General features: G+C 39.6%; 1 protein-coding gene across 7 annotated transcripts in view; it reads right to left on the bottom strand.

Annotated features, from left to right (window-relative positions):
* Positions 1-26861, bottom strand: part of ATL2 (atlastin GTPase 2) — a 117068-nt gene that overhangs the window by 46116 nt on the left and 44091 nt on the right. For all 7 annotated transcript variants that reach the window (XR_009209945.1, XM_058428369.1, XM_032176754.2 and 4 more), the window contains exon 2: positions 3534-3778. Coding sequence is in view for 6 of the 7 variants with exons in the window: in XM_058428369.1 (XP_058284352.1) it covers positions 3534-3778 (245 nt within the window). In the remaining variant the exon portion in view is untranslated. The remainder of the gene's footprint in view (positions 1-3533; positions 3779-26861) is intronic.

Below are 26861 nucleotides of genomic sequence, written 5' to 3'. Positions count from 1 at the left end.
AGCCACCACACCCTGCCCTCATATGGTAGAATATTAAAGCAACAAAAATAATGCAAAAACATGAGTACATCTCAAAGTTACAATGTTAACAAAATAAGCTAAACACAGAATACCCATGGTATGATTTCATTCACGTAAAGTTCAAAAACAGTGAAATGAACCTGTGGTGAAAAGTTCAGAACAGCAGTTACTTTTGGTGGGGGGGGGGGGTAGATATTAACTGAGAAGGAACACAAACTGGGGGTTGTTCTGTATTTTCATCTGGGTGGTGGTAGTAAGGGTGTATACCTATGTAAAATTTCATCAAGCTGTACACTTAAGATTTGTGCACCTTTTCTGCATGTAAATTATACTTCAAAGGAAAAAAATTTTTAAGGAAAAGATACATTTATCTAAAGCACACCCCTAAATAAGCAAATAAGAATTAGAAGTGGGGGGTGGGGCATACAATACTTAAGTGTAACATTTATTTAGGAGGGGAAAGCCAACATCCCTCGCACCACAACCATACCCACCAATTCTGTCTTTGATTGCAGATTTTAATCTCCTCTTGTAAAACGACTCACTACTTTCGTCAACTGCATACTTACATACATTGACTCAGGTCACCATTGAAAACTTATACTGTCAGTATGTCACTATTCTTCTACTTCTTTCAGCTAGCATCCCACCTGTGCAGGCATACAGGTTAATTAAATAAATCCAACTACCCCATTATTTCTCCTTCTTTACTTTCATCTCATAGGAAAAGCATGACCCACCACATGATCAGTGTAAGTGGAGGCACATTATCCAAAAATCAGATACCATTTAAATGCAATTTTTGATTGACAGAATAAGGTGATTTATATCAGGAATTCTATAGGGCAATACTATAAATGAAAGCTAATAAAGATATTTCAGCTTAGAAGCCACTAACTAGATGTATAACCTCACTCAAGCCATCATAACCTTTGCATGGCTTCTGCAACTCCCCCAGGAAAGAGAGTTCCGTTTGTGCAGAGATTGCAAATACATAACAATGGGGGCTGCTACTCCACTCTGAACAGCCACTACTAACTGATCACAGATGGAAACAGAAATGGCACCTGAGGTGAAACTTTGTCATTCCTAGATAAGTGATCTAAGCTTCCCTCCCCTTCTTTCTACTGTCTGTGACCTACTTGGAACAAAATACATTTGCACTGAACAGCTTAGACACAGATAGATACAATACACACAAGCTAACTTGAGGACTTAAGAGGACCTCAAAATATAGAAATCCTTTATCATCTTTAAATGTACATTTTTTTTTTTAAATATGCCACTACTTAAACATTCCTCTATTTCAGATGTAAAATTCTAGATCAAGTCTAAATGGGAAAACTTCAGCTGAAGGCTGAGGTGGGAGAATCACTTGAGGCCAGGAGTTCAAGACCAGCCTGGACAACATAGCGAGAACTCCATCTTTACAAAAAATTTAAAAATCAGCCAAGCATTGTGGTGCATGCCTGTAGTGCCAGCTACTTGGGAGGCTGAGGTGGGAGGATCGCTTGAGCAGAGGAGGTTGGGCTGCAGTCTAATAAACTGACACTAAAAGCCATGTTCACACCACCGCACTCCAGCCTATGTGACAGAGATCATATCTCAATCAATGAGAAAAACTTTAAAATATCTTTCTCAATGTCCCAAACACGTAAAATATTGTTCTCTAATATAAACTATGTTATTGATACTCAGGTATATTTGAGAATGCCTGAAATGATCCCCATGAAAAAACTTTACTGAAAAGCTTCCTGGAAAACCAAATGTGAATGTTTACCTTATTTCTTATCTCGAAGAGAATGCACACCCAATTACAAATGTACACAGAACTCATAAAGGTGAGCACCCTGACAGGTGTTTAGACAATTACCTAATTCTGTCAAAGTGTTATTTCTAATAATTCATGTGGCTTCTGAATGTCAAAAGTTCCCTATATACCAATTCCACTAAGTGCTCCACTCCAAAATTTCCAATTCCTTCTCCTGTTCCCGTTCATTTTTTTTTTTTTTTTTTTTTTTTTTTTGAGACGGAGTCTTGCTTTTTCACCCAGGCTGGAGTGCAGTGGCGCGATCTTGGCTCACTGCAAGCTCCGCCTCCTGGGTTCACGCCATTCTCCTGCCTCAGCCTCTCCCAGTAGCTGGGACTACAGGCGCCCGCCACCACGCCCGGCTAATTTTTTGTATTTTTAGTAGAGACGGGGTTTCACCGTGGTCTCGATCTCCTGACCTCGTGATCCGCCCGCCTCGGACTCCCAAAGTGCTGGGATTACAAGCGTGAGCCACCGCGCCCGGCCCCCTTTCAAACTCCCATTCCCTCAGTCCAACTTGCAATTATCAGAAAAACATTCCAATTCAAGTGAAAAAATTTTTTTTTGCTTTTGTTTCAGGAGAGAAAGTCAGAGTCAGGGAGAGATAGGTAAGTAGCAATTGTCTGGTACCATCTCAAAGTGAAAATGTATAGAAGGGAAAGAGATTCATCAATTAAAATGTTAAGTATCTCCTAAGACCCAATTATTGTGCCAGGTGCTTGATAATCAACAGAGGGCCCACCCATGACAAGAGATTAAAGTAGCCAGAAAAAAATAAGCAACTAAAGTAATATTAAAAAAACATACAACCTGTACCATGAGTTAGGAAGAGGATATAATACAGTCCTAGATGTCAGGGAAGGCCCCTATGAAAAGATGAGCCAAGAATACCATAATATTTGAGAAAAAAACATGGCATACTCAAGGAACAGCAAAAACTATAGTTTATTTGACATATGAAGGGCAAGAGATGAGATTCAGAGATCATGGATGGCTGCAGAAGCCACTCTAAGGAACTGGACTTATCTCCAAAGGTAATAGTCACTAAAACTGACTTGTTTGAGGAACACAGATATACTTTTTCAAAGGTCTCTATCCATCTACTTTACTCATTGTAAAGGTGGCCAAAAGGAAAGTGTGAAGAAATAACAAAAAGGGAAAGAAGATAAATAGTACTTTAGAGACTTGTAGGATATACTCAGACAACTTGGGTTAGAGCTACAATGCCTGGAACACAGATGCTCAATTACATGTTTCCATATGCAGTATATGCAGAAGGGAACTATGGCGATGAAGAATCAAGAGCTCAAACTTACATTAGTGTATTGACCAGGAAGTCCTATAAAGAATTATATTTCTATAGAATTAAAAATGCAGTTCTGTCAGCCTGGACAACAAAGTGAGACCCCCATTGCTACAAAAAAAAAAAAAAGTTTTTTTAAGAGTTGGGCATGGTGGCACACGCCTGTAGTCCTAGCTTCTCGGGAGACTGAGGTGGGAGGATTGCTTGAGATTGGGAGGTTGAGGCTGCAGTGAGCCGTGATCACACCACTGCACTCCATGCTGGGTAACAGAGTGAGACCACTTAAATTAAAAAAAAAAAAAAAAAAAAGATACAGTTCTGGTTTTTGTCTTTTTTTTTTTAACAGGCATGGTTGGTACTTTTTCTTTTTAATTGGGTTCAATTTAAAAGACTATTCACCTTGTTATACATGTATCTAAGCATGAAGTCCAGTAGAAATGACTTCCCTTTACGAAAAGCTCCTGCCACAGATACCACTACTATGTTAAGATCTCGTATGTGCTCCTGTAGCAATATCTGCTCCAAAGCTTCTTCGTCAAGTTCAAAGTTATGATCATCTTCATGAGCAAGAACAATCTGTACTGGACATGGTTTCTTCATAACCTCATCGGAATTTACTAGGTCATCATCTTCATAATTCTCACCTAGAATTTAAAAAGAAAGAAACTGGTTACTTTAATCTCTATACTACAAACTTTCATTAAGGACCACAACTAAAGCAAAATTTCAAATAAATAATTGCCCCCTCCCCCATTATAGATTATTACAATGTTCCTTTGGATTTCTCACTCCCTCTGTAACAGGACAAAGAATGCTGATAAGATTTCCCACTTGATATGGATGGCTGTGTCCCCACCCAAATCTCATCTTGAATTGTAGCTCCCACAATTTCCACATGTTGTGGGAGGGACCCAGTGGGAGGTAACTGAATCATGGGGGAGGGTCTCTCCTGTGCTGTTCTTATGATAGTGAATAAGTCTCACGAAATCTGACGATTTTATGAGAGGTTTCCCTGCACAAGCTCTCTTCTCATCTGCCACCATGTGAGATGTGCCTTTCACCTTCTGCCATGATTGTGAGACCTCCCAAGCCATGTGGAACTGTGAGTCCATTAAACCTCTTTCTTTTGTAAATTGCCCAGTCTCAAGTATGTCTTTATTACCAGCATGAAAATGGACTCATACACCATTATACATACAGATAAACAATAATACTAAATATGGCCTCTAACTCAATGAAGTCTTAACAGCTAAATGTGAACAGCAGCTGTTTTTGAGCCCTGTATTATTCTGTAAATAACTTTTCCAACTGTATGCACACACAAACTGAAGAGGGGAAAAATCAGTTTCACCTGATACTTCAGATCCCAATTTTCCCTGTAAGCATCACCTAGAAAATTTACAAACATTACTCTACTTTACAAACATTAAAAATATATATTAAAATTGTTCATGTGGCTGGGTGCGGTGGGTGTAATCCCAGCACTTTGGGAGGCCAAGGCAGGCGGATCACTTGAGGTCAGGAGTTCAAGACCAGCCTGACCAACATGGGGAAACCCCGTCTCTACTACAAATACAAAAATTAGCTGGGCATGGTAGCAGGCACCTGTAGTCCCAGCTACTTGGAAGGCTAAGACAGGAGAATCGCTTGAACCTGGGAGGCAGAGGTTGCAGTGAGCTGAGATCGCACCACTGCATTCCAGCCTGGGCAACAGAGTGAGACTCGGTCTCAAAAAACAAAACAAAATTATTCATGTTATTTTTCATTCTGAAACTTAAAGAGGAAAATTAGGGTTCTAACAAGTTTCCAAAAATGATACTTACCATGAGTCCCTAACTTAGTAACAGTAACCTAGTACTACAGCCTCCTCATTAAAGCAAAGCACAGGATTAATGTTTCAGTAAAGAATAGTCAGTGAGATGCATTTATATCTCAGAATTTCATCTCCCACTGGAGCTCTTTCTCACCAAACACTACAGCCACCACTTTAAGACTATATAGCTCCTCAGAACAGCCATATAAACCCTTCCTTTGTTCACCACGACACACTAAAATAAGGTAACCTTTGCAGACATAACTTTACTGAACAGTGATGAAGAAGTACAGAAAATGTAAATAGCAGAGATAAACTTCCAAAGTCTAGGTTTCTGTTACTCTTTAAAAAAAAACACCTAGCTTCAGAGGACACATACCTTGTCTGACTTTCTTCTCTACCAACTGCTTGATCCCATGTAGCAACTAGTTACTCCTGGGGACCTTATCTTCTCCCACATCAAAATTTCTAAGAGATCCCCTCCTTGAGCCTGTCTACTAAATGTCAGTTTCCACTCTAAGGACACGTACGGTATCCACTGTTTTCAATGCAGTCAATGACTGTCCTACTCTGAGGAGAAAGCCAGTCCACTGAGGCATGGTACATTATTAGTCAACGTTCAGTAATACCTTATCCACATAACCAATACTCACAGAGCAAAGATTATATAACTACATTAGTGGATTTTTAATCTTATTACCAAAAGAAGCATCTCACTTATCTGATTTGCAAAGACTATTAGAGCCTTTACCTCCACATCACGAGGCACCTTTAACTGTTTATAGCAAAGTCAACAGCACTATTTCAAAATGTGCTGCAAACAATGACAATGAATTATAAAGAGCAAGCCACTTCAAAGGAGAATCTTTGAAAGTAAAAGCAATCAATATTTAGTTAAAGAGGACATTATCACTGCCTGTATCAATGGTATATAGCAATAGTCAGGTATGCTATTTGAATGCATGCAAAAAGTGAACTTTCCAGGAAAAGTTGCAATACAGTTAAATTCTAAATTAATGTCTCATTAGGTAGGTCCAGATAAATAACAAAACAGGATGCAAATGGTATAAGTTTCTAAGCTTAATTAGTGGTTTAAGACCATGAAGTAGGGAGCAAAACAGTCACTTAACTTCTCTGCGCCTGTTTTCTTATCTGGAAATTGGGTGTGTGTAAAACAGGCGTAGCAGTACCTAACTCATAGCGTTGTCATCAGGATTCAATGAGTTGAAATATGTATGCTACACAGTAAGCACCATAGGTGTAAGTTAACAGTAACTTCAAAATAACCAATCCAACAGGAGCTTTTATTTTCCCCTTGAAATGCCAAAATGCTATGGTGATTTTCACTTGACTAGTGTAGCTGTGTACTGACACTGCCATCCACCCATTTGCTCTGGCACAGACCTACCGGCTGTCCTTGACATATAGAGATACGTCTACGTGTCTTTTACTTACCCCTAAATATAATCAATAACCACCTTCTTAATTTGTCTTCATTTCTGAATCTCTATTGATAACATTCCTGCACCTGTCACTGCCATCTTATCTCACACTGTAGCATCTAACCGGTCTCCCTTCATTAATACTCTTGTCCTCTTACCCAATCCAATCTAATCTCCACAGAGTAGCAACTAAATAATATAGTTAAATGTAAAGTTGACCAGGTTACCCTCCTTAAAATCACTGTTACAGAGGACTAATGACTAAAATCCTACACATGCTCTATAAGGTCCCGTACTCACCGCCAATCTCTGTTGCCTCATTTGGTGCTATTCTTCTCTTTAAACCAGTGGTCCCCAACCTTTTTGGTACCAGGGACTGGTTTCATGAAAGACAACTTTCCACAGAAGGGGGAGCAGTGGTTTCAGGATAAAACTGTTCCATCTCAGATCATCAGGCCATCAGTTAGATTCTCGTAAGGAGCACACAACCCAGGATCCCTCACACGTGCAGTTCACAATAGGGTTCGCGCTCCTATGAGAATCTAACGTCACCATGGGTCTGACAGGAGGCGAAGCTCAGACAGTAATGCTCGTTCGCCTGCTACTCCCCTCTTGCTGTGCGGCCCAGGTCCTAACAGGCCACGGACGAGCACCAGTCCACGGCCCTAGGGTTGGGAACCCCTGGTTTAAACTAGGTAGCCAAGCTAACCTTTCATCAGATCCTCATGCTGCTAAGCTCTTTCTAGACTCTGCTTTAATATTCCTCTGCCTAGAGTACTCTTTCCTGTGTTGTTTCCTAATCAATTCATACTTATTCCTTAAATCTCAGCTTAAAAGTCACTTTCCAGGAACAAGAATCTTCCCTGAGGCTTCCAACCAAGTTTAGTCATTCTATACTCCCCAAATTTTAATCCATCACTTGAATATTCATGTAAGTACTTACTTATTAAATGTCTCCCCTCTTGGATTGCCAATTTACCACTTAGTTTCCCATCGTAAGCAGAAAATAGACAAACAAAAGAAGAAAGCCCTTAAATACCTTACCATGGCTTCCACAGTCGTATGCGATCTGGGCCCAGCCTCCTCTCTCTAGCAGGGGACCTTATAAAGCATGTTTCATCTTACAACACACTCCTATTCATTCCCAAAGCCTGGACAATCTGGCCTTCTTGCTGTTCCCTGACGAAGCTAACCCTGTTTCCCACCTTAGAATTTTTGTCCTATGTTGTCCCCTATCTGGAATGCTCTGTCCCTAGAAATTCACGTGGCTTCTGTCTCCATCATCCAGCTCTTCAGCTCAAATGTTATCTCCTCAGCATGGCCCTCCCTGACCATTCAATCTAAATCACAGATTCCTTTCCTTAACACTTTAATGAAACAGGTTTATTCATAGTTCTTTTCAATTCCTAAAACAACCTTTTTTCATTTGTTTAAATGTGTACCTTGTATCTCCTGCTCTACAGAATGTGTGTGCCACTAAAGTAAGGATCCCAATCACTCTGTTAACCATTCTCTACCAGCACCTAGAACAGGGCCTGACACCTAGCCTAGCAGGTGCCTGGTAAATATTTCTTGAATGAATGAAATTTAAGGATTTTACTCAGGAGTCTTACATCCGCCCTTACCTTTTTTTTTTTTTTTTTTGAGGCAGAGCGCTCTGTCACCCAGGCTGGAGTGCGGTGGTGCAATCTCGACTCACTGCAACCTCTGTCTCCTGGGTTCAAGCCATTCTCCTGTCTCAGCCTCCAGAGTAGCTGGAACAACAGGTGCCCGACACCTCGCCAGGATAATTTTTGTATTTTTAGTAGAGACGAGGTTTGCCCATGTTGGCCAGGCTGGTCTCAAACTCCTGACCTCAGGTGATCCACCCATCTCAGCCTCCCAAAGTACTAGGATTACAGGCATGAGCCACTACGCCTGGCCCTGCCCTTACCTAGTTTATAAGCAAATTTGATAATCAAATAGTTTGGGGAAATACCTCTGGCAATTCAAAAGTATTAAGTATATGTAACACAAAAATTCCACAAAAATTATGAAGTTTGGCTAGGCATGGTGGCTCACGCCTGTAATCCCAACAATTTGGGAGGCTGAGGAGGGAGGATCACCTAAGGTCAGGAGTTCAAGACCAGCCTGACCAACATGGAGAAACCCCATCTCTACTAAAAATAAAAAATTAACCAGAAGTGGTGGCACATGCCTGTAATCCCAGCTACTCAGGAGGCTGACGGAGAAGAATTGCTTGAACCCAGGGGACAGAGGTTGCAGTGAGCTAAGATTGCGCCATTACACTCCAGCCTGGGCAACAAGAGCAAAACTCCATCTCAAAAAAAAAAAAAAAAAAAAAAAAAAATTATGAACCAAGTAAAACACTTTAAAAAAGAACTCAAAAGTAGTAACTGCTAAAATATCACAATGACCAAATGTGGAGGTTGGTGATTTTGCTAAAACCAACAAATAGTTTTGTTCTCACTGTAAAGAAAGCATTAGTTGGTTTTTTAGAAGTTTAAGAAAAAAAGTCCACTGGGCAGAAAACCTTTGTTGACTTGAAAATTCACCTATATTAGTTGGCCATAGTCACTATGCGACCAAGTTTATTAGCATAGACAAAGACAGGCCTTTCAAACAGAATGTGTCTACATATTTGTCAGCATATCTAGTCTACAGCCTTTTAAAGAGAAGGGTAGCAAATAGATTTCAAAGGTATAATGGAGCCTAACAATGATGTGATTCACCTGCATCTATCTACTTACTCCCCTTTCTCTACCAAATATGGACTAAATACAGATAAAGTACTCCATCAAACACTGATACAAGCAATTGAATAAAAGAGAATTGTATGTAAATTTCATTAGGATACCTGTAAATACTGCACTAGCATTTAGTGAATGCCTACAATTAAAAGTCTTTAAATTCTGCACAGTGAGATTTTAAACTGAAGTTACATCCTGTGTATAGAATAGTAATTTCATTTCCATTCTTCAATGTCAAAAATTTACTGAGACAAGTAGATTTCAGCCCTCCAACACATTTTTGTGATTCACAATTCCAAGTCAGTTTTCCCTACTCTAGCCCCCAGATGGGTCTTTCAAGGTCAAAGCTAAAAGACATCTATAGATGATCACCCGCTTCTCAAATCTCTCTCCACACATTAACACTAAGGTACCTACCTAATATCTATTTGCCACAAGGCCTAACAAAAGAAAGACGTCTTAGTAAAAAGACCTGTGATTGCCAGGGGCTAGGGGGATAGGGAGGGATGAACAGGCATAACACAAAAGATTTCTTAGGGCAGTGAAACTATTCTCTATAATACAAAATTGGTTGATACCTGTCATTATACATCTGTGAAAAACCCATTGTATACAACCCCAAGAGTGAACCCTAATGTAAAACTATAGACTTTGGATGATAATGATGTGTTAGTGAAGCTTCATCAATTTTAACGAAAGCACCACTGTGGGTGAAATGCTGATGGCAGGGGACAGTGTGTATATGGAGGGGCAGGGAGTATGTGTGAACCACACTTTCGCTTCATATTGCTGTGAAGCTAAAATTGCTCTAAAAAAAAAAAAAAAAAAAGTCTATTTAAATAAGACACCTGTCTTTTTGTTGTCTAATCACACTTTATCTTAAATCTGCCAAATTCATACACTCAGAATGTATTCCAAAAACAAAATTTACACTTCAGGGCTGACCTAGATCCATCAGCAAAATTCAAGATTATTTATAAACTAAGATAATAAAAAAGTGCCACAAATCTTCATTATAATAAAATGTAGCACTAACGTTAGATTACATCAACCCAAAACTAACCTTATAAAAGAGAGCAAAGAATAATTCACCTTTCAAAAGGAATGAAAAGTATATTTTATTATTCACATTCTAAACAAAAACTTGAAACAAATTTTTATGGAAAGTAACCTTGAGTCAGTCAATTCAGTCTACTTATAAAAATTAAGTTATATTTTTAAAAGCTAAGTAACCTGTTAGTGCCTAGTACTTGAACCTCAACATTTATATTTCGTACTCGAGTGAAAACAGTATCTAAGTATTCAAGGTTATTCTAGCACATATTTTTAAAGAGCCTTAAAGAGGTTATACGATGGTTAAATATATTTCTAGGGATTTATTATAAGGAAATAAAGACACTAATGAAGATGTACAAGTTTACCAATTTTATTTCTGATGGCAAAAATTAATGTTGCGTACCTCAAAACTGGAAAGTGGCCCAACAGTTATTTTAGCCATATACTGACATATTACGCAACCTAAAAAACACATTTATACTCTTAAAAAATCATACATATATATATATATATATTTAATTTTTTTTTTTGAGACGGAGTTTTGCTCTGTCGCCCAGGCTGGAGTGCAGTGGCGCGATCTCAGCTCACTGCAACCTCCACCTCCTGGGTTCAAGCAATTCTTCTGTCTCAGCCTCCCAAGTAGCTGGGACTACAGGCACCTGCCACCATGCCTGGCTATTTTTTTTTGTATTTTTACCAGAGATGGGGTTTCACCTTGTTGATCAGGCCGGTCTCAGACTCCTGACCTCAGGTGATCCACCTGCCTCAGCCTCCCAAAGTGCTGGGATTACAGGCATGAGCCACCACGCCTAGCCAAAAAATCTATGTATTTTTTTAAACAGCATAAAATTGGTAAAACTGGCCACGTGCAGTGGCTCACGTCTGTAATCCCAGCACTTTGGGAGGCCGAGGCAGTCGGATCATCTGAGGTCAGGAGTTTGAGACCAGACTGGCCAACATGATGAAACTCTGTCTCTACTAAAAATACAAAAATTAGCTGGGTGTGGTGGCGGACACCTGTAATCCCAGCTACTCGGGAGGCTGAGGCAGGAGAATCGCTTGAACTCAGGGGTGGAGGCTGCAGTGAGCCAAGATTGCGCCACTGCACTCCAGCCTGGGCGACAGAGAGAAACTCTGTTTCAAAAACAAACAAAAACAACAACAACCAAAAAAAAAAAAAAAAAAAAAAAGCATAAAATCAAGTGGGAAAAGGGCAGACTACAAAGTAGTAAAAATCATCCCCGATTCTATTTTGCATTTTTTAAAACACAGGCATTTGGAGGAGGGGCGATATTTGAGACTTCTAGTCATTAGAGTAACTGGTATCAGACTGGCTCTCGACCACAGCTATAAAATTAGACAAAACATATGAAGCATTGTTTTTCAAGCATTGGACAACAAGTAGCACAAGGAAACTTTCAAGGTGAGTGCCATGATCACTCCCAGCTCTCTGCCTGGGAACAATTTCCTAACTATATAGCGTGAAGAACTAGAGCACAAAGATCTGAGTTCAAGATTGCTAAAGCAGTAGGAATCTGTGAGGCAGGATACCAGAGAAAAAGGATCTATGCAGAGGTGGAGCCCAGAAGTCCTTGGACAAGGACAACAAGCATCACAGGTGCAGGGGAACACAACACTACGCAACGCTTACCAGAAGGAACCTACTACAGGGTTGAGAGAGAAACAGAAGTCAAACATTACTGAGACACTTTGGAGTTCTGGCCCAGCCAGAGTGGAAAGAAACATCTATACCTCAGGCATCAAGCTGAGACACTAGAATGGACACATCTTAGAATTAAGGGTCAAGTTCTAGAGTAAGGCCTACTGACAATCCATCCAATCAAAGCCTAAATAAAACCAAGACTCGAAAAGATCTGCAAGGTACACAGTTTGGAAATTTAGTCCCACTAAGTTAGGGAGATTTCCTCTAAGCTTTCCACAGACCCACACTAACGAAGTATGAAGCAAAGCCAAGGTCAAGATCCATCAGTAATTAAACTGCTTGCCAAACCAAAAACAAGCTAAGAGAATCCAAAATCTCTACAATGCATAACATTTAATATACAGTATATAAATCAGAAATTACTAGACATACAAAGAAAGAAGGAAATGTAGCCCATAGTCAAGAAAGAAAAGCAATTAACAGTACCAATTCTGCCATGACCCAAATGTTGAATTTAGCAAACGCTTTTAACCAGATACTGTAAATATGTTCAAGGACTTACAGGAAAATAAAGTCTTAATAAATAAATAGATGAGGAGTCTCAGCCAAAAAACTACAGAAACTATTAAAAAACAAATGAAAGTACAATAATTAAAATGAAATACTCACTGGATGGACAACAGCAGACTGTAGGTAACAGAAGAAAGTTTGTAAACTTGCAAAGAGATCAAAAGAGATTTTCTAATCTGAAGTACTGAGAGAAAAAAGAATAAAGAAAAACTAAGAGAGTCTCAAGAACCTAGGGAACACTATCCAACTTGCATTTAGAATCCCAGAAGGAGAACAAAGTGAGGCTGGAGCTGAAAAAATATTTGAAGAAGCAACAGTCATGTTACCAAAATTTGATGACAGAGATTTACAGGTCCAAAAAGCTCAGCAAACCTCCAGTAGGGTAATACAAAGAAAACCCTATCAGCTAGACTGCTAAAAACCAAAAACCAAAGATAACAGGACACAGAGCAGAATAATTCAAATAATTATTGTATAGTTATGTAATAATTATACACTTATTATACAGAGCAGAGTAATTCAAATAACTGCTTCTTATCACATCATCACTGAACCACTGGAGGCCAGAAGACAAGGGATTGATAAGAGAGTTTTAAAAAAAAGTGTCAACCTAGACTTTTATATTCAGTGAAACGATCATTCAAAAATGAAAGCAAAATAAAGACAGCAAAAGCAAAGAGTATGGCTGGGTGCGGTGACTCACGCCTGTAATCCCAGCACTTTGGGAGGCCGAGGTGGGCAGATCATAAGGTCAAGAGATCGAGACCATCCTGGCCAACATGGTGAAACCCCGTCTCTACGAAAATACAAAAAATTAGCTGGTGTGGCAGCATGCGCCTGTAATCCCAGCTACTTGGGAGGCTGAGGCAGGGGAATAGCTTGAACCCGGGAGGTTGCAGTGAGCAGAGATTGTGCCACTGCACTCCAGCCTGGCGACAGAGCAAGACTCCGTCTCAAAACAAACAAACAAAAAAAGCAAAGAGTATCTGTCATTAGCAGATGTGCATTACATGAGAGCTATATAATGTTCTTCAGGCTGAAATGAAACATTATCAAATGGAAAGTCTCTTTATTCCTTCCTATTGATCTGAATCCAAAATAGTAAACAGATACAAACATAAAAGACTAGTTCTTTCCTCCAACTAATTTCCCTAAAAGGTAATTGATCAATGTGGGGTTTACAAAGTATGTAGAAGTATAAAATTTTAAAAGACATGTTATGAGGCAAAGTAAATGAAATTATACCCTAAGATTATGATTTTAAAGTGGAAAGTGGTAAAACACTGATTCTAAATAGATCTATTAAAGATGAATATCATTAGCCCTAGAGCAATGGCTTTAAAACAAACAAAAAAAAAGAAAAAAGAAAAAAGGTATAGCTTAAAAAGCCAATAAAGGGCCAGGTGTGGTGGCTCACTTCTGTAATCCCAGCACTTTGGGAGGCCAAGGCAGGAGAATCACCTGAGGGCGGGACTTCAAGACCAGCCTGACCAACATGGTGAAACTCTGTCTCTACTAAAAATACAAAAATTAGCTGGATGTGGTGGCGCATCCCTGTAATCCCAGTTACTTGGGAAGCTGAGGTAGCAGAATCCCTTGAACCCAGGAGGCAGAGGGTGCAGTGAGCCAAGACTGGGTCATTGCACTCCAGCCTGGGTAAGAAGAGCGAAACTCTTTCTCAAAAACAAAAACAAAAAAAAGCCAATAAGAAACCAAAATAAAACACTAAAAAATATTCAATGAACCCAAAGTAAAAAATAAGAACAAAAGACAAAAGAGATGAATGAAAAACACGCAAGATGGCAACCTTAAACCCAACTAAATTCAATAATTACATCAAATATAAATATACTAAACACTCCAATAAAAAGGCAGACTGTCAGGCTGGGTAATAAAAGCAAAACTGTATACTGTATTTTTTTGTTGTTGTTGTCGTTGAGATGGAGTTTCACTCTTGTTGCCCAGGCTGGAGTGCAATGGCACGATCTCAGCTCACTGCAACCTCCGCGTCCTGGATTCAAGCAATTCTCCTGTCTCAGCCTCCCGAGTAGCTGAGATTACAGTCGCCCTCCACCATGCTCAGCTAATTTCTGTATTTTTAGTAGAGACGGGGTTTCATCATACTGGTCAGGCTGGTCTTGAACTTCTGACCTCAGATGACCCACCCACACGGCCTCCCAAAGTGCTGGGATTACAGGCGTGAGCCACCACGCCTGGCCATACTGTATATTAGAGGTGTCCTTTTAATAAAAAGACAGAGCTTGGTTCAAGTAAAAGGGGAAAAGGTATACTATACAGACATTAATCATAAGAAAGCTAAAGTAGCTACATAAACATCAAAGCTGGCTTCAAAACTAAAAGCATTACCAGATATAAAATGTGTACTCATCAGAAAGACATAATAATGCCAATTAAGAAACTCAAAATACGTGAAGCAAAATTTCAGAGAACTAAAAAGAAAAATAGATTAATGCGTAGTCACATTTGTTTGGAGTTTTTTTTTTTTTTTTTTTAGAGTCTTGCTCTGTCACCCCCCAGGCTGGAGTGCAGTGGCACAATCTCGGCTCACTGCAACTTCCGTCTTCCAGGTACAAGTGATTCTTCTGCCTCAGCCTCCTGAGTAGTTGAGATTAAAGGCATGCACCACCACACCTGGCTAATTTTTGTATTTTTAGTAGAGACTGGTTTCACCATGTTAGCCAGGCTGGTCTTGAACTCCTGACCTCAATGATCCACCCACCTCGGCCTCCCAAAGTGCTGGGATTACAGGCATGAGCCACCATGCCTGGCCACATTTGGAGAGTTGAATAACTCTAAGCAATCAATATAATAAGAAAACAAAAAATTACTATTAAGAATATAGAATAGACAGCCCTATCCACAAGAAAAATTAGCCACATGTTATTTTAAGTTTTCTAAGTCACATTTTAAAAAATCATTTAAATAATATTTTTATTTACTAACCCAAAATATTATCATTTCAACCTACTCAGTACTTTTTACTTTTCTTTCTTCTTTTTTTTTGAGACAGGGTTTCACTCCCCTCAACCAGGCTGGAATGCAATGGTGCGATCTTGGCTCTTTGCAACCTTTTCCTCCTGGGCTCAAGCAAGTCTCCTCCCTCAGCCTCCCAAGTAGTTGGGACTACAAGCGTGAGCCGGCTAATTTTTTTTAATATTTTTTGTAGAGATAGGGTTTCACCATGTTGCCCGGGCTGGTCTCGAACTCCTGGGCTCAAGTGATCCACTCACCTCACTCAGCCTCCCAAAGTGCTGGGATTACAGGCATGAGCCACCATGCCTGGCCGATTATTACTTTACATACAGTCTTCTAAATCTGCTGTGTATTTTACAACTACAGCACATTTCAACTTAGACACTAAATGCTTATCAGAAACACGTAATCATTTAATTTCATAAAACTTACAACTGAAAAAGTAGACTTATGTATAAAAGTTGTTCCAACAAAGTTTTCCAGTATAATAACTGAATCAAATATTAATCATTTTCCACTCATATTTGTATCCATACTAAAACTGTTTTTAATGTAAATTAGTAAAATTAAATAAAACTGAAAGTTAAGTTATTCAGTCACACCATTCCAATTGCTTTAATACTCATTTCTTTCACTAACAACCATTTCTCTAAATGTTTCCTCTTGTATGAACTGTCTATTCACAATCTAGATAACTTTAAAGAAATGTTTAAATTACCACCCTAAAGTCCCTTTAATTCTACACTAAATCAGATGCTTAAACAGTATTTTACAGACAGGTTTTTTAATTCAAAAAACTTTGTGTTGCCTGTAAACTGGAGTACCTTGTATATAGTACATAATTTAATGCTGGAAATCTAATTTAAAAGGTTTAGCCGGCTGGGCACGGTGGCTCACGTCTGTAATCCCAGCACTTTGGGAGGCCGAGGCAGGTGGATCATGAGGTCAGGAGATCGAGACCACCCCGGGCAACATGGTGAAACCCTGTCTCTACTAAAAATACAAAAATTAGCTGGGCGTGGTGGTGGGTGCCTGTAATCCCAACTACTTGAGAGGCTGAGGCAGGAGAATCACTTGAACCCAGGAGGCAGAGGTTGCAGTGAGCCAAGATTGCGCCACTACACTCCAGCCTGGCAACAGAGCAAGACTCCGTCTCAAAAATAAATAAATAAATAAAATAAAAAGTTTATGGTTACTATATATGTTTGTTTAATATACTTATGATTTACTTCCTACGGAACCCTCAGGCAGAAATGTTTCCTATCACATTTGGGATTAAGGAAAAAAAAAAAAGAAGTAGACATGGTGAAACCTCGTCTCTACTAAAAATACAAAAATTAGCCGGGCATGGTGGCGCACCTGTAGTCCCAGCTATTTGGGAGGCTGAGGCAGAAGAGTCACTTGTACCCAGGAGGCGGAGGTTGCAGTGAGCCAAGATTGCACCACTGCACTCCAGCCTGGGCGACAGAGCAAGACTCCGTCTCAAAAAAAAAAAAAAAAACCTCTAGAGACACTTTTTTATATTGGGGAGGAAAAGCATTTTCCAAGAACTACAAGGTTTTAGACATTAATAGAATATACATATACACCCTAGAATATATATCAAGATACATGAGAACATTCAAGTTCTAGTACATATGCTTAAAAATTAGCCTCAATACTTAAAACTATTGTATCACTCCCACAGGATTTATAGATTATACAGCCCAATTTGCTCATTTTAAAAATAAGAGAAACATACAATTAAACCACTGTTTTGGGGGAAATCAAGGCCAGGTCTTATTTAGTGTTATTTCGTCTACAGCAGTGCTTGTCAAGCTTAACGTGAATACACATCACCTGAGTATCTTGTTAAAATGCATATTCTGGTTCAATAAAACTGGGGTTGAGCTTGAAACTGCATTATTAAATCCAAGATGATGCCAACATTGCTGGTCCTCAGGATATATGGACTAACAAGGGTCACTCTATTACACAAGTGTTTAGGATATAAGTGTCATTCATTTAATTCTATTTCATGTAGTTTCTAACAATATTAAAATAAAATTTTCAAGGAAGGAAAAAAGTTTTCAAGCTAAACTGTAATGCTCTATTTTTCCTGGGAGACTGCTAATACTCTGATTCTGATATAACTAACCACTCCAGGGTTGCTATCAAGGGTTTGATATACCAAAGTTCAAAAAAGTCGAGGTACATAAAACAATCTCTACTTTAAAAAGGAAAAAGCTATAGAAATTATTTTAAAGTGGCCAGGCGCAGTGGCTCACGCCTGTAATCCCAGCACTTTGGGAGGCTGAGGCGGGCGGATCACGAGGTCAGGAGATCGAGACCACGATGAAACCCCGTCTCTACTAAAAATACAAAAAAAGTAAGCCGGGCGCGGTGGCGGGCGCCTGTGGTCCCAGCTACTCGGGTGGCTGAGGCCGGAGAATGGCATGAACCCGAGATACGGAGCTTGCAGTGAGCCGAGACTGCACCACTGCACTCCAGCCTGGGCGACAGAGCAAAACTCCATCTCAAAAAAAAAGCAACTATTTTAAAATGTTAACATGATATACAGCTAGGATTGAAAACTATCAGCTAGTTTAGCTCTATTAAACTATTAGTCTAGCTCATCCAATCACCTGGGGGAGCTTTTATGACAGTGCTGGGTCTCCCCCACAAGACTGTTGCAGCCTGGGATACAAGTATTATAAGTACTGACAAAGACACAAACTTGGACTTCAATAAATTTTCTTTGAAGAAAAAAACAGCTATTAGTCAAAGAGATACTACAAGAAAATATTTTAACTTATAATCTGGTCCTATAAAACATTAAGAACTTATAAAGTCATATTTCTCTCATATAAAATTAGAACTATAATGCAAATTACAAAAACAAAAATTTTAAAGACTCCAGGAAAGGACCTATCAACAATTTCAGTTATCAAATATTTTCTCCCATTAGCCTTGTCCCTTTCTAGTCAACAACAAAAGACCATCCTAAAACAGACTTTTAAAAATGCTTTAAAGAGGGCCGGTGCAGTGGCCCACGACTGTAATCCTAGCACCTTGGGACGCCGAGGTGGGTGGATCTCCTGAGGTCAGGAGTTCCAGACCAGCCTGGCCAACATGGTGAAACCCTGTCTCCACTAAAAATACAAAAATTAGCCGGGTGTGGTGTCACACGCCTATAATCCCAGCTACTTGGGAGGCTGAGGCAGGAGAATCGCTCGAACCCCAGAGCCCGGGAGATGGAGGTTGCAGTGAGCCGAGATCCCACCATTGCACTCCAGCCTGAGTGACAGAACCAGACTCCACCTCAAAAAAAAAAAAAAAAAAAAGCTTTAAGGAGTATATAATGCCATTCATCTCCTTCCTTCATTACTATTAAATCTCAGGAAACAAAGAGTTGTTTTTCCTATAGGATTCACATACTATTTTCCACTTGAAATGTACCCCATTTCCATAGTAACTACCACTGATGTCACAGAATTCTTGCTGTTCCCACTTAAAGAACACTAAGGCAAAAAACGCTTTTATGCATTTATTAAAATAGATGAAGAAAAATGTAAAATGGTTTATAAATGTATAAACTCAAAGTATTTTTCCCAAAGTTTGTCATCAAATATTAACCAGTTCTTAAAGCATACACCTGAATATAAGTGTACTTAAAAAAAATACTCAAGTTGGCCGGGCACGGTGGCTCACACCTGTAATCCTAGCCCTTTGGGAGGCCGAGGCGGGTGGGTCACTTGAGGTCAGGAGTTCAAAACCAGCCTGGCCAATATGGTGAAACCCCGTCTCTACTAAAAACACCAAAAAAATAGCTGGGAGTGGTGGTAGATGCCTGTAATCCCAGCTACTCGGGAGGCTGAGACACGAGAATTGCTTGAACCCGGGGGACAGAGGTTGCAGTGAGATGAGATCGTCGTCCACTGCACTCTAGCCTGGGTAGAGCAAGGCTCCATCTCAAAAAAAAAAAAAAAAAAAAAAAAAAAGGAATACTAAAGTAAATTTAAATTTGGTATTTTAAATGAGGTTGAAATTTATGAAGTCAACTTTGTTAGCTAGTCAGGAGATTCTAGAATAAACAATGGCTCAGGGGATTCTTTTTTTTTTTTAAAGATTTTGGGTGTTTTGCTTGTTTGTTTTGAGATGGGGTCTTGCTCTGATGCCCAGGCTGGAATACAGTGGCACAATCACAGCTCACTGTGGCCTTGACCCCCAAGGCTCAAGTGATCCTCCCATGTCAGCTTCCTGAGTAGCTGGGACCACAGGCATGCACTACCACAGTCAACTAATTTGTTTTTTGTAGAGTCCAGGTCTCACTATGTTACCCAGGCTGGTCTCAAACTCCTGGACTAAAGGGATCCTCCTGCCTCGGCCTCCCCAAAGTGCTGGGATTCCAGGCATGGGCCACCACGCCCAGCCCCGGGGAACTCTATAAGCAACAAGACAGAAATTCAGACATTCTATTCAGGTTCTGCAAGTCTCTTCATTTAAGGCTCTTCATTTTGTTCTACAGAGAAGTCTTGAAGAAAATCTCACCTGAAGTCAAGACCCAAAGAAAGGGTCTTGGACTGGCTCTTGGGTACTTTATTGAGGGGAGATGAGGGAGAACATACTTTTGTTATGTTATGTGGACCAGATTTTTAAAGAATGAGAGTACACAATATTGAAATTTTCTTACTTTAATATTTTTTAGGTAAGTTGTTTATATCCTAGAGAAATTCCTGCATACATATACATGAAGAACGAAACATGGTTCCTTGTTGACCAAAGTATTGTTTGTAACTACAAAAAAAAAAAATTGGAACAACCTAAATACCCATGGATAAATAAAATATAAGTCAGAGAATTGAAATTAATGCATAAGATCTAAATATTTACATATGGATAAGTTTCCACACCAATGTGGAATGAAAAAAATTAAATCAAGCAGCCAGGCACGGTGGCTCACGCCTGTAATCCCAGCACTTTGGGAGGCCGAGGCAGGTGGATCACGAGGTCAGGAGATCGAGACCATCCTGGCTAACATGGTAAAACCCCATCTCTACTAAAAAATACAAAAAATTAGCCGGGCATGGTGGCACGTGCCTATAGTCCCAGCTACTCGGGAGGCTGAGGCAGGAGAATGGCATGAACCTGGGAGGCAGAGCTTGCAGTGAGCCAAGATCGCACCACTGCACTCCAGCCTGGGCAACAGAGTGAGACTCCATCTCAAAAAAATTAAATTAAATTAAATTAAATTAAATCAAGCTACAAAATACAGTCTGAACCACTCACCATGTTTTAAACACAACAAAATACTGTATATTATTTATGAAACATACAAATGTTATAAGCTATTTAAAAACCAGAAAGCATACACCACTTTCAGGACAGGTGTATATCTATGAAGAAAGGGGAAAAGAGAAAGGTTATTGGGAGAACCATTCAACTGCACAGTAAGATTTTCTCTTTTAAAAAGGATTCGAAATCAATATGGCAAATATTATGTATTAGATTAATGCAATGGCTACTTGGGTATCTATTTTATCTTTCTCTGTCATTTTTGTAAGTTTGAAATACATTACAATTGTTTTTAATGAAATATTTTAATTTGCCTCAAAATTTACTTCCACAGACAGGCAAGAAAACTTACATTTACTGAAATGACTCAATGAAATAATCCTCTCAACAACCCAGTAACTTAGCTATTAGCCCCATTTCAGAGAGAGGAAATGTGGATATTCAAATATGTTTTTTTAAAAATTATTTAAGGTTCTACAGCTAAAAGGTAATGCATGCATTAAGATTTCTATCTTTTAAACCCATGCTGTTTCCACTATACCAAACTGCTTTTCGACGTTATAGGATAATTCTTAAACAGATAATTCTCACTGTTCCCCAGTGATACAGCCATAGAAAGGAGACTCAAATCAGTCCACATAATGATGCTTATCATTTAAAATAAATCCCTAATATTAGCTAATCGATTCTTATGAGTAAATAACTACAAGTGCAAAATAAGAATGGGTTTAAAGGGCTTGTTTTTGCTTGGGAAAGGTGGATTCACTAACATCTGGTATTTGAGATTTCTAGCTCCCTAAAGTTCTAGACTAAACTAGATGTTTGGGAAAAAACTAGAGTAACCAAAATAATCACAATTACAAATACACATAACCCTTCCTTACCATACATATCACAGGGAAAAAACTGCTTACTAAAGAATGGTCAACACATTTGTAATTCAATTATTTATCGAGGGCCTATGACTGAATTAATACTGTCAATATTTAATTAGCCACAGCCACACCGTAGAACAGTGAGTCTCACACCCACTAGAGTTTAAGAACCATCTGGGTAACTGGCTCAGAATACACATTCTTAGACCCCACCTCCAGAGTCTGATTCAGCTGATCCATGGAGTCCAGAAATCTACATTTTTAACAAGCACCCCACTAACCAGCACCATGGCAGTTCTGACACAAGGGGTGAAAGGTCTAGAACTGGAGGTGCATAAATCTTTATTCTTTCAACAGTCACTGAATACCTACAACACAGTTCTGAGAACTACAGATTCAGTAGTAAAACAAAATTAAGAACAACAACAAAAATCCTGCCCTTAGGAGCTTACATCCTAAAGACAGAGCAACAGAAAACATATGTGTGACGTCAGCTAGTGTTAAGTGCTACAGAGAAAAGTAAAACGAGCCAAGGGAAATAGAGGCAGGAGTTGTCATTGAAGACAATAGTCAGAGATAACTTCTACAGGACGACATTTGAGCAAAGCAACGAAAGACATGGACATCTAGAGGAAAAGAGGAAAACATTATTAGTAACTTTCTCATCCCTCAAAATAATTTACTGTATGAAATAATTTTAGGTGTTGTAGCTTTTACTACAGAAGAGTGAAAAACAGAGTGCCTACTATGTGCCTATTATCTCTTTAAACCTCAAAATCACTTTGTGGAGTAGCTATGAGTTTCCTTGTTTCCATAAAGGAGGCCACTGAAGCTCAGATTAAGCAATCTGCAAGGATACACATTTTGTAAGTAATCAACTGAGGATGCACAACCAGGTCTTTGTAACTGTCAAAAGCATCATCTTCCAACTAAGTCAAACTGTTAGTGTCTTTATTATCAAATGAGCATGTTTGCTGAATAAACTCAGATCTGAATTCTTACATGCTCAGTATTTCTAGAAACCTGAAAAAAGTTACCAAAAATACAAGTTGTTTATTAAAAAGCTGGGGGAGGGCGTTATTTATCATCTTTATAACAAATCTTGGCACACAGCTATTTTTCCAAAAATTTCCTAGTTAATATTTATATAGTCAGCAAATCATTTACACAGTCTCCCAATATTTGGGGAACAATTTTTTCTTCATAAACTTTCTAGAAGGACAAGTATTAAATTGCATATCTTTAAAATATAAGATGCAATAAAAGTATATTTGCCCATCTTTGGCAAGATAAGCACACACATTTAAATATAAGTAAATGTGCAACTCACTGTTTCCTATTCACCAACTCCAACAATTCTCAGGACACCTACTATCCAATGTGTCATGAATTACGAGGAAGACCTCCCACCCTACCAACTTCACACTGGTAACCAGAGAGCAAGGCACTATGCTAGACGGAAGTACAATCCAGTAAAAACAGTCTTTATTCTTAACGGTTCTAACACAAACAAGCATAAAAGGATACTGTAATATAAAGGAAATGCTATTTGAGTATAAAAGTAGCCCTTTTTGGATTATCTAAACTAGGGTTATCAATAAAGACATTCTGAAGACGGCTGCATCTCTTAAGCCCTGAGGATGAGATTAAAGCTAACTTTAAAAATGTAGTCTAGGCCAGGCACAGTGGCTCATGCCTGTAATCCCAGCACTTTGGGAGGCCAAGGCAGGCAGATCATGAGGTCAGGAGTTGGAGACCAGCCTGACCAACATGGTGAAACCCCGTCTCTACTAAAAATATAAAAATTACCCGGGCGTGGTGGCAGATGCCTGTAATACCAGCTACTCAGGAGGCTGAGGCAGGAGAATCACTTGAACGCGGGAGGCAGAGGTTGCAATGAGCCGAGATTGTGCCACGGCACCCCAGCCTGGGCAACAGGGTAAGACTCCATCTCAAAAAAATAAAATTAAATTAAAATAAAAGTATAGTCTGAGAATGCTGGACATCATCCCTGAGGAGTACCACTGGCAGTTTCATAGCAGAGGAGAGAGAGAATCAAAGCTGTGTTGCAGAGACAAACTCAAAGTGATGAGTAAGACGTGTAATGAGCAAATCACATATAAGGCAATTTCAAGAGCCCGAATATAAAATGAGAAGCCCAAAGTCAAGAGGTGACAGTAAAAATGGAAGAGCTAGTTCTTAAACATCATTCTTTGGCCTAAGGCCACAGAGAACACTAAATTATTCCATATTTGTTATAAGAGACACTCACTTTTCTTATACGCCTTATAAAACAACAATGCACTACATTCCTATTTCCCAAAGTATTTTTAGTACAATGACTGTAAGAGCTCCAAGATTTTGTAGCACAGGGATCAACAATTAATCAAAAACAGAGAAGGTTTCCTTGACTTCGGCATATAGTTTAAGCATTCTCTTTTAGGCTCAAAAAATAACTTTGTTTAAGAGTTGTAAAGTATCAAGCCCATAAAAGAACTTTGAAATTTGGGATAGCCAGTTAGCAAGGGAATCATACACACAGACACACACACACACACACACACACACACACACAAATTTAGAATATTTAAATTTAGAATAGACATTTAGATCAAATAGGGCTACGATGACAAATTTCAAAAAGCTTTAAGCCAATACTCTGGAAATTTAGACACTAAGTTTCATTCTGCCACATCTCTCTACCTCAGATGACTGTTACAGCAGCAGTTTAAAAAAAGAGAAGGCAAGGCTGGGCACAGGATTACATGCCTGTAAGCCCAGCACTTTGGGAGGCCGAGGCTGGTGGATCACGAGGTCAGGAGATCGAGACCAGCCTGGCTAACATGGTGAAACCCCGTCTCTACTAAAAATACAAAAAATTAGCCGGGCGTGGTGGCAGGTGCCTGTAGTCCCAGCTACTCGGGAGGCTGAGGCAGGAGAACGGCGTGAACCTGGGAGGTGGAGCTTGCAGTGAGCCGAGATTGCACCACCGCACTCCAGCCTGGGCGACAGAGCGAGACTCCATCTCAAAAAAAAAAAAAAAAAAAGACAGAGAGAAGGCTGGGCACGGTGGCTCACGCCTGTAATCCCAGCACTTTGGGAGGCCAAGGCAGGCAGAACACCTGAGGTCAGGAGCTCAAGACCAGCCTTGCCAACATGGTGAAACCCTGTGTCTAGTAAAAATACAAAAAATTGGCCAGGCGCAGTGGCTCACACCTGTAATCTCAGCACTTTGGGAGGCCAAGGTGGGCGGATCACGAGGTCAGGAGTTCAAGACCAGCCTGTCCAACATAGTGAAATCCCGGGGGGGGGGGGGGGGGGGGGGGGGGGCGCCTGTAGTCCAAGCTACTTGAGAGGCTGAGGCAGGAGAATTGCTTGAACCCCGGAAGCAGAGGTTACAGTGAGCAGAGATCATTCCTGGGTGACAGAATGAGACTCCATCTCAAAAAGAAAAAAATTAGCCGGGTATGGTGGTGTGTACCTAAAATCCCAGTTACTTGGGAGGCTGAGGCAGGAGAATGGTTTGAATCTGGGAGGCAGAGGTTGCAGTGAGCCGAGATCATGTCACTGCACTCCAGCCCGCGCGACAAGAGCTAAACTCTATCTCAAAAAAAAAAAAAAAAAAAAGAGGTAAGTATTCACTCAAATTCTAGACTTGGGTCAATACAGACAAAATTCCTACTACAAGAGCAGCTGTGAAAAGAAGGGAATGGTGCCAGAAGGAGACAAATAAACATCCTTCCAACTAGATAAAATGTGACTAATTTAAAAAAAAAAAAAAACAAAAAAAAAACAAAGATAAAGTCAGAGCTTCGCACTATACTCTCCTTTTGTCCCCTGTCTCTAGTTTGGCAATTTTAGGGAGTATGTCAGGATTCCCTGTAGTAAATACACACGCTCAAAAACAGGAGGAAGGAAGGAGACGTTAGCACAGTTTTTTAGTTGCATTTTGAGCTCCTCACATAATTTTTCCAAGAATTATCCAGTTATTTAAACCAATTCTTTGCTCTATTTGGCTACAGAAAAATAGCCCCATTCCTTTTTTTATTAAACATACTCTAATATCATTCGGTCTTTCAGTTGCCTCTATCTAATTGCTTTTAAGTACTTTTTAAGCATCTCTTTTAGATTGAAAATTCTTAGAAATCAGCGTCAAATGTTTAAATTATGTCATAAAAAGGTTACCAAAATACTGCCTATCTTTTTATCTTCAAACCAGTGGCACAGCCTAAACTTTGCTCTCTAAGATCTACCCATTCTTCAAAGCGTGACAAAGCCTCCCTCTTCCATGAAGTGTTCCTCAACAACTCTCTAGCACATGGCAATTTCTACTTCAGAACATATAAGCTTAATGATATACTTAACTCACAAATATGCATAAAGTCTCTATGATCTATGTGAAAGCTTAGAACAAGCATCTGTCTACATTATTTTTTGTAGGTATTCACTATAAGCAGCTCAAAAGCCCTTTTATAAGGTAGGTACACAGTATGTCAACTAAAACTATCAAGGGAAAAAAGCTAATTTTTTGTGTAAGTATGGTCCTCTATTTGCCTGTCCCATTCTGGCCTCTAGTCCCAAAAGAAAACTAACCCCAGCCCCTTCATGTCCTACCCTCAAGAGAAGAGATGATAACTTTGTGCACTCAGTACACGCCAAACGCTTTAAGACATTATCTTTATTACTATTATTATTTTTTTTAGCAACAGAGTCTCACTATGTCACCCAGGCTCAGCTCCATCCTGCAGCCTCAGCCTCCCAAAGTGCTGGGATTAAAGGCACGAGCCACCGCACACAGCCAAGACATTAACTTTTAATCTTAAAACTTTTCAGGTAGGTTTTTTTTACTTCAGGAAACTAAAACTTATTTGTAGAGATCTGAACCCAGTTTCTAAGCTTGCTTTTCTTCTACCACACTACTAGGCACTGAAACAGACGCCCACTCTCTGACAATAAAAAGAGATAGGAATAAACAATCAATATATCATTAACAATTTAAGGCCGGGCGCGGTGGCTCATGCCTGTAATCTCAGCACTTTGGGAGGCCAAGGAGGGCGGATCACGAGGTCAGGAGATCAAGAACATCCTGGCTAACATGGTGAAACCCCATCTCTATTAAAAATACAAAAAAAATTAGCCGGGCGTGGTGGCAGGCGCCTGTAGTCGCAGTTACTACGGAGGCTGAGGCAGGAGAATACCGTGAACCCAGGAGGCGGAGCTTGCAGTGAGCCACTGCACTCCAGCCTGGGCAACAGAGCAAGAATCTATCTCAAAAAAAAAAAAAAAAAAA

This window comes from Hylobates moloch, unplaced genomic scaffold (genome assembly GCF_009828535.3).
Source record: "Hylobates moloch isolate HMO894 unplaced genomic scaffold, HMol_V3 SCAFFOLD_15, whole genome shotgun sequence".
Lineage (NCBI taxonomy): Eukaryota > Metazoa > Chordata > Mammalia > Primates > Hylobatidae > Hylobates > Hylobates moloch.
The sequence above is the reverse complement of the archived record's forward strand: the minus strand, read 5'-3'. Positions and strand labels throughout refer to the sequence as shown.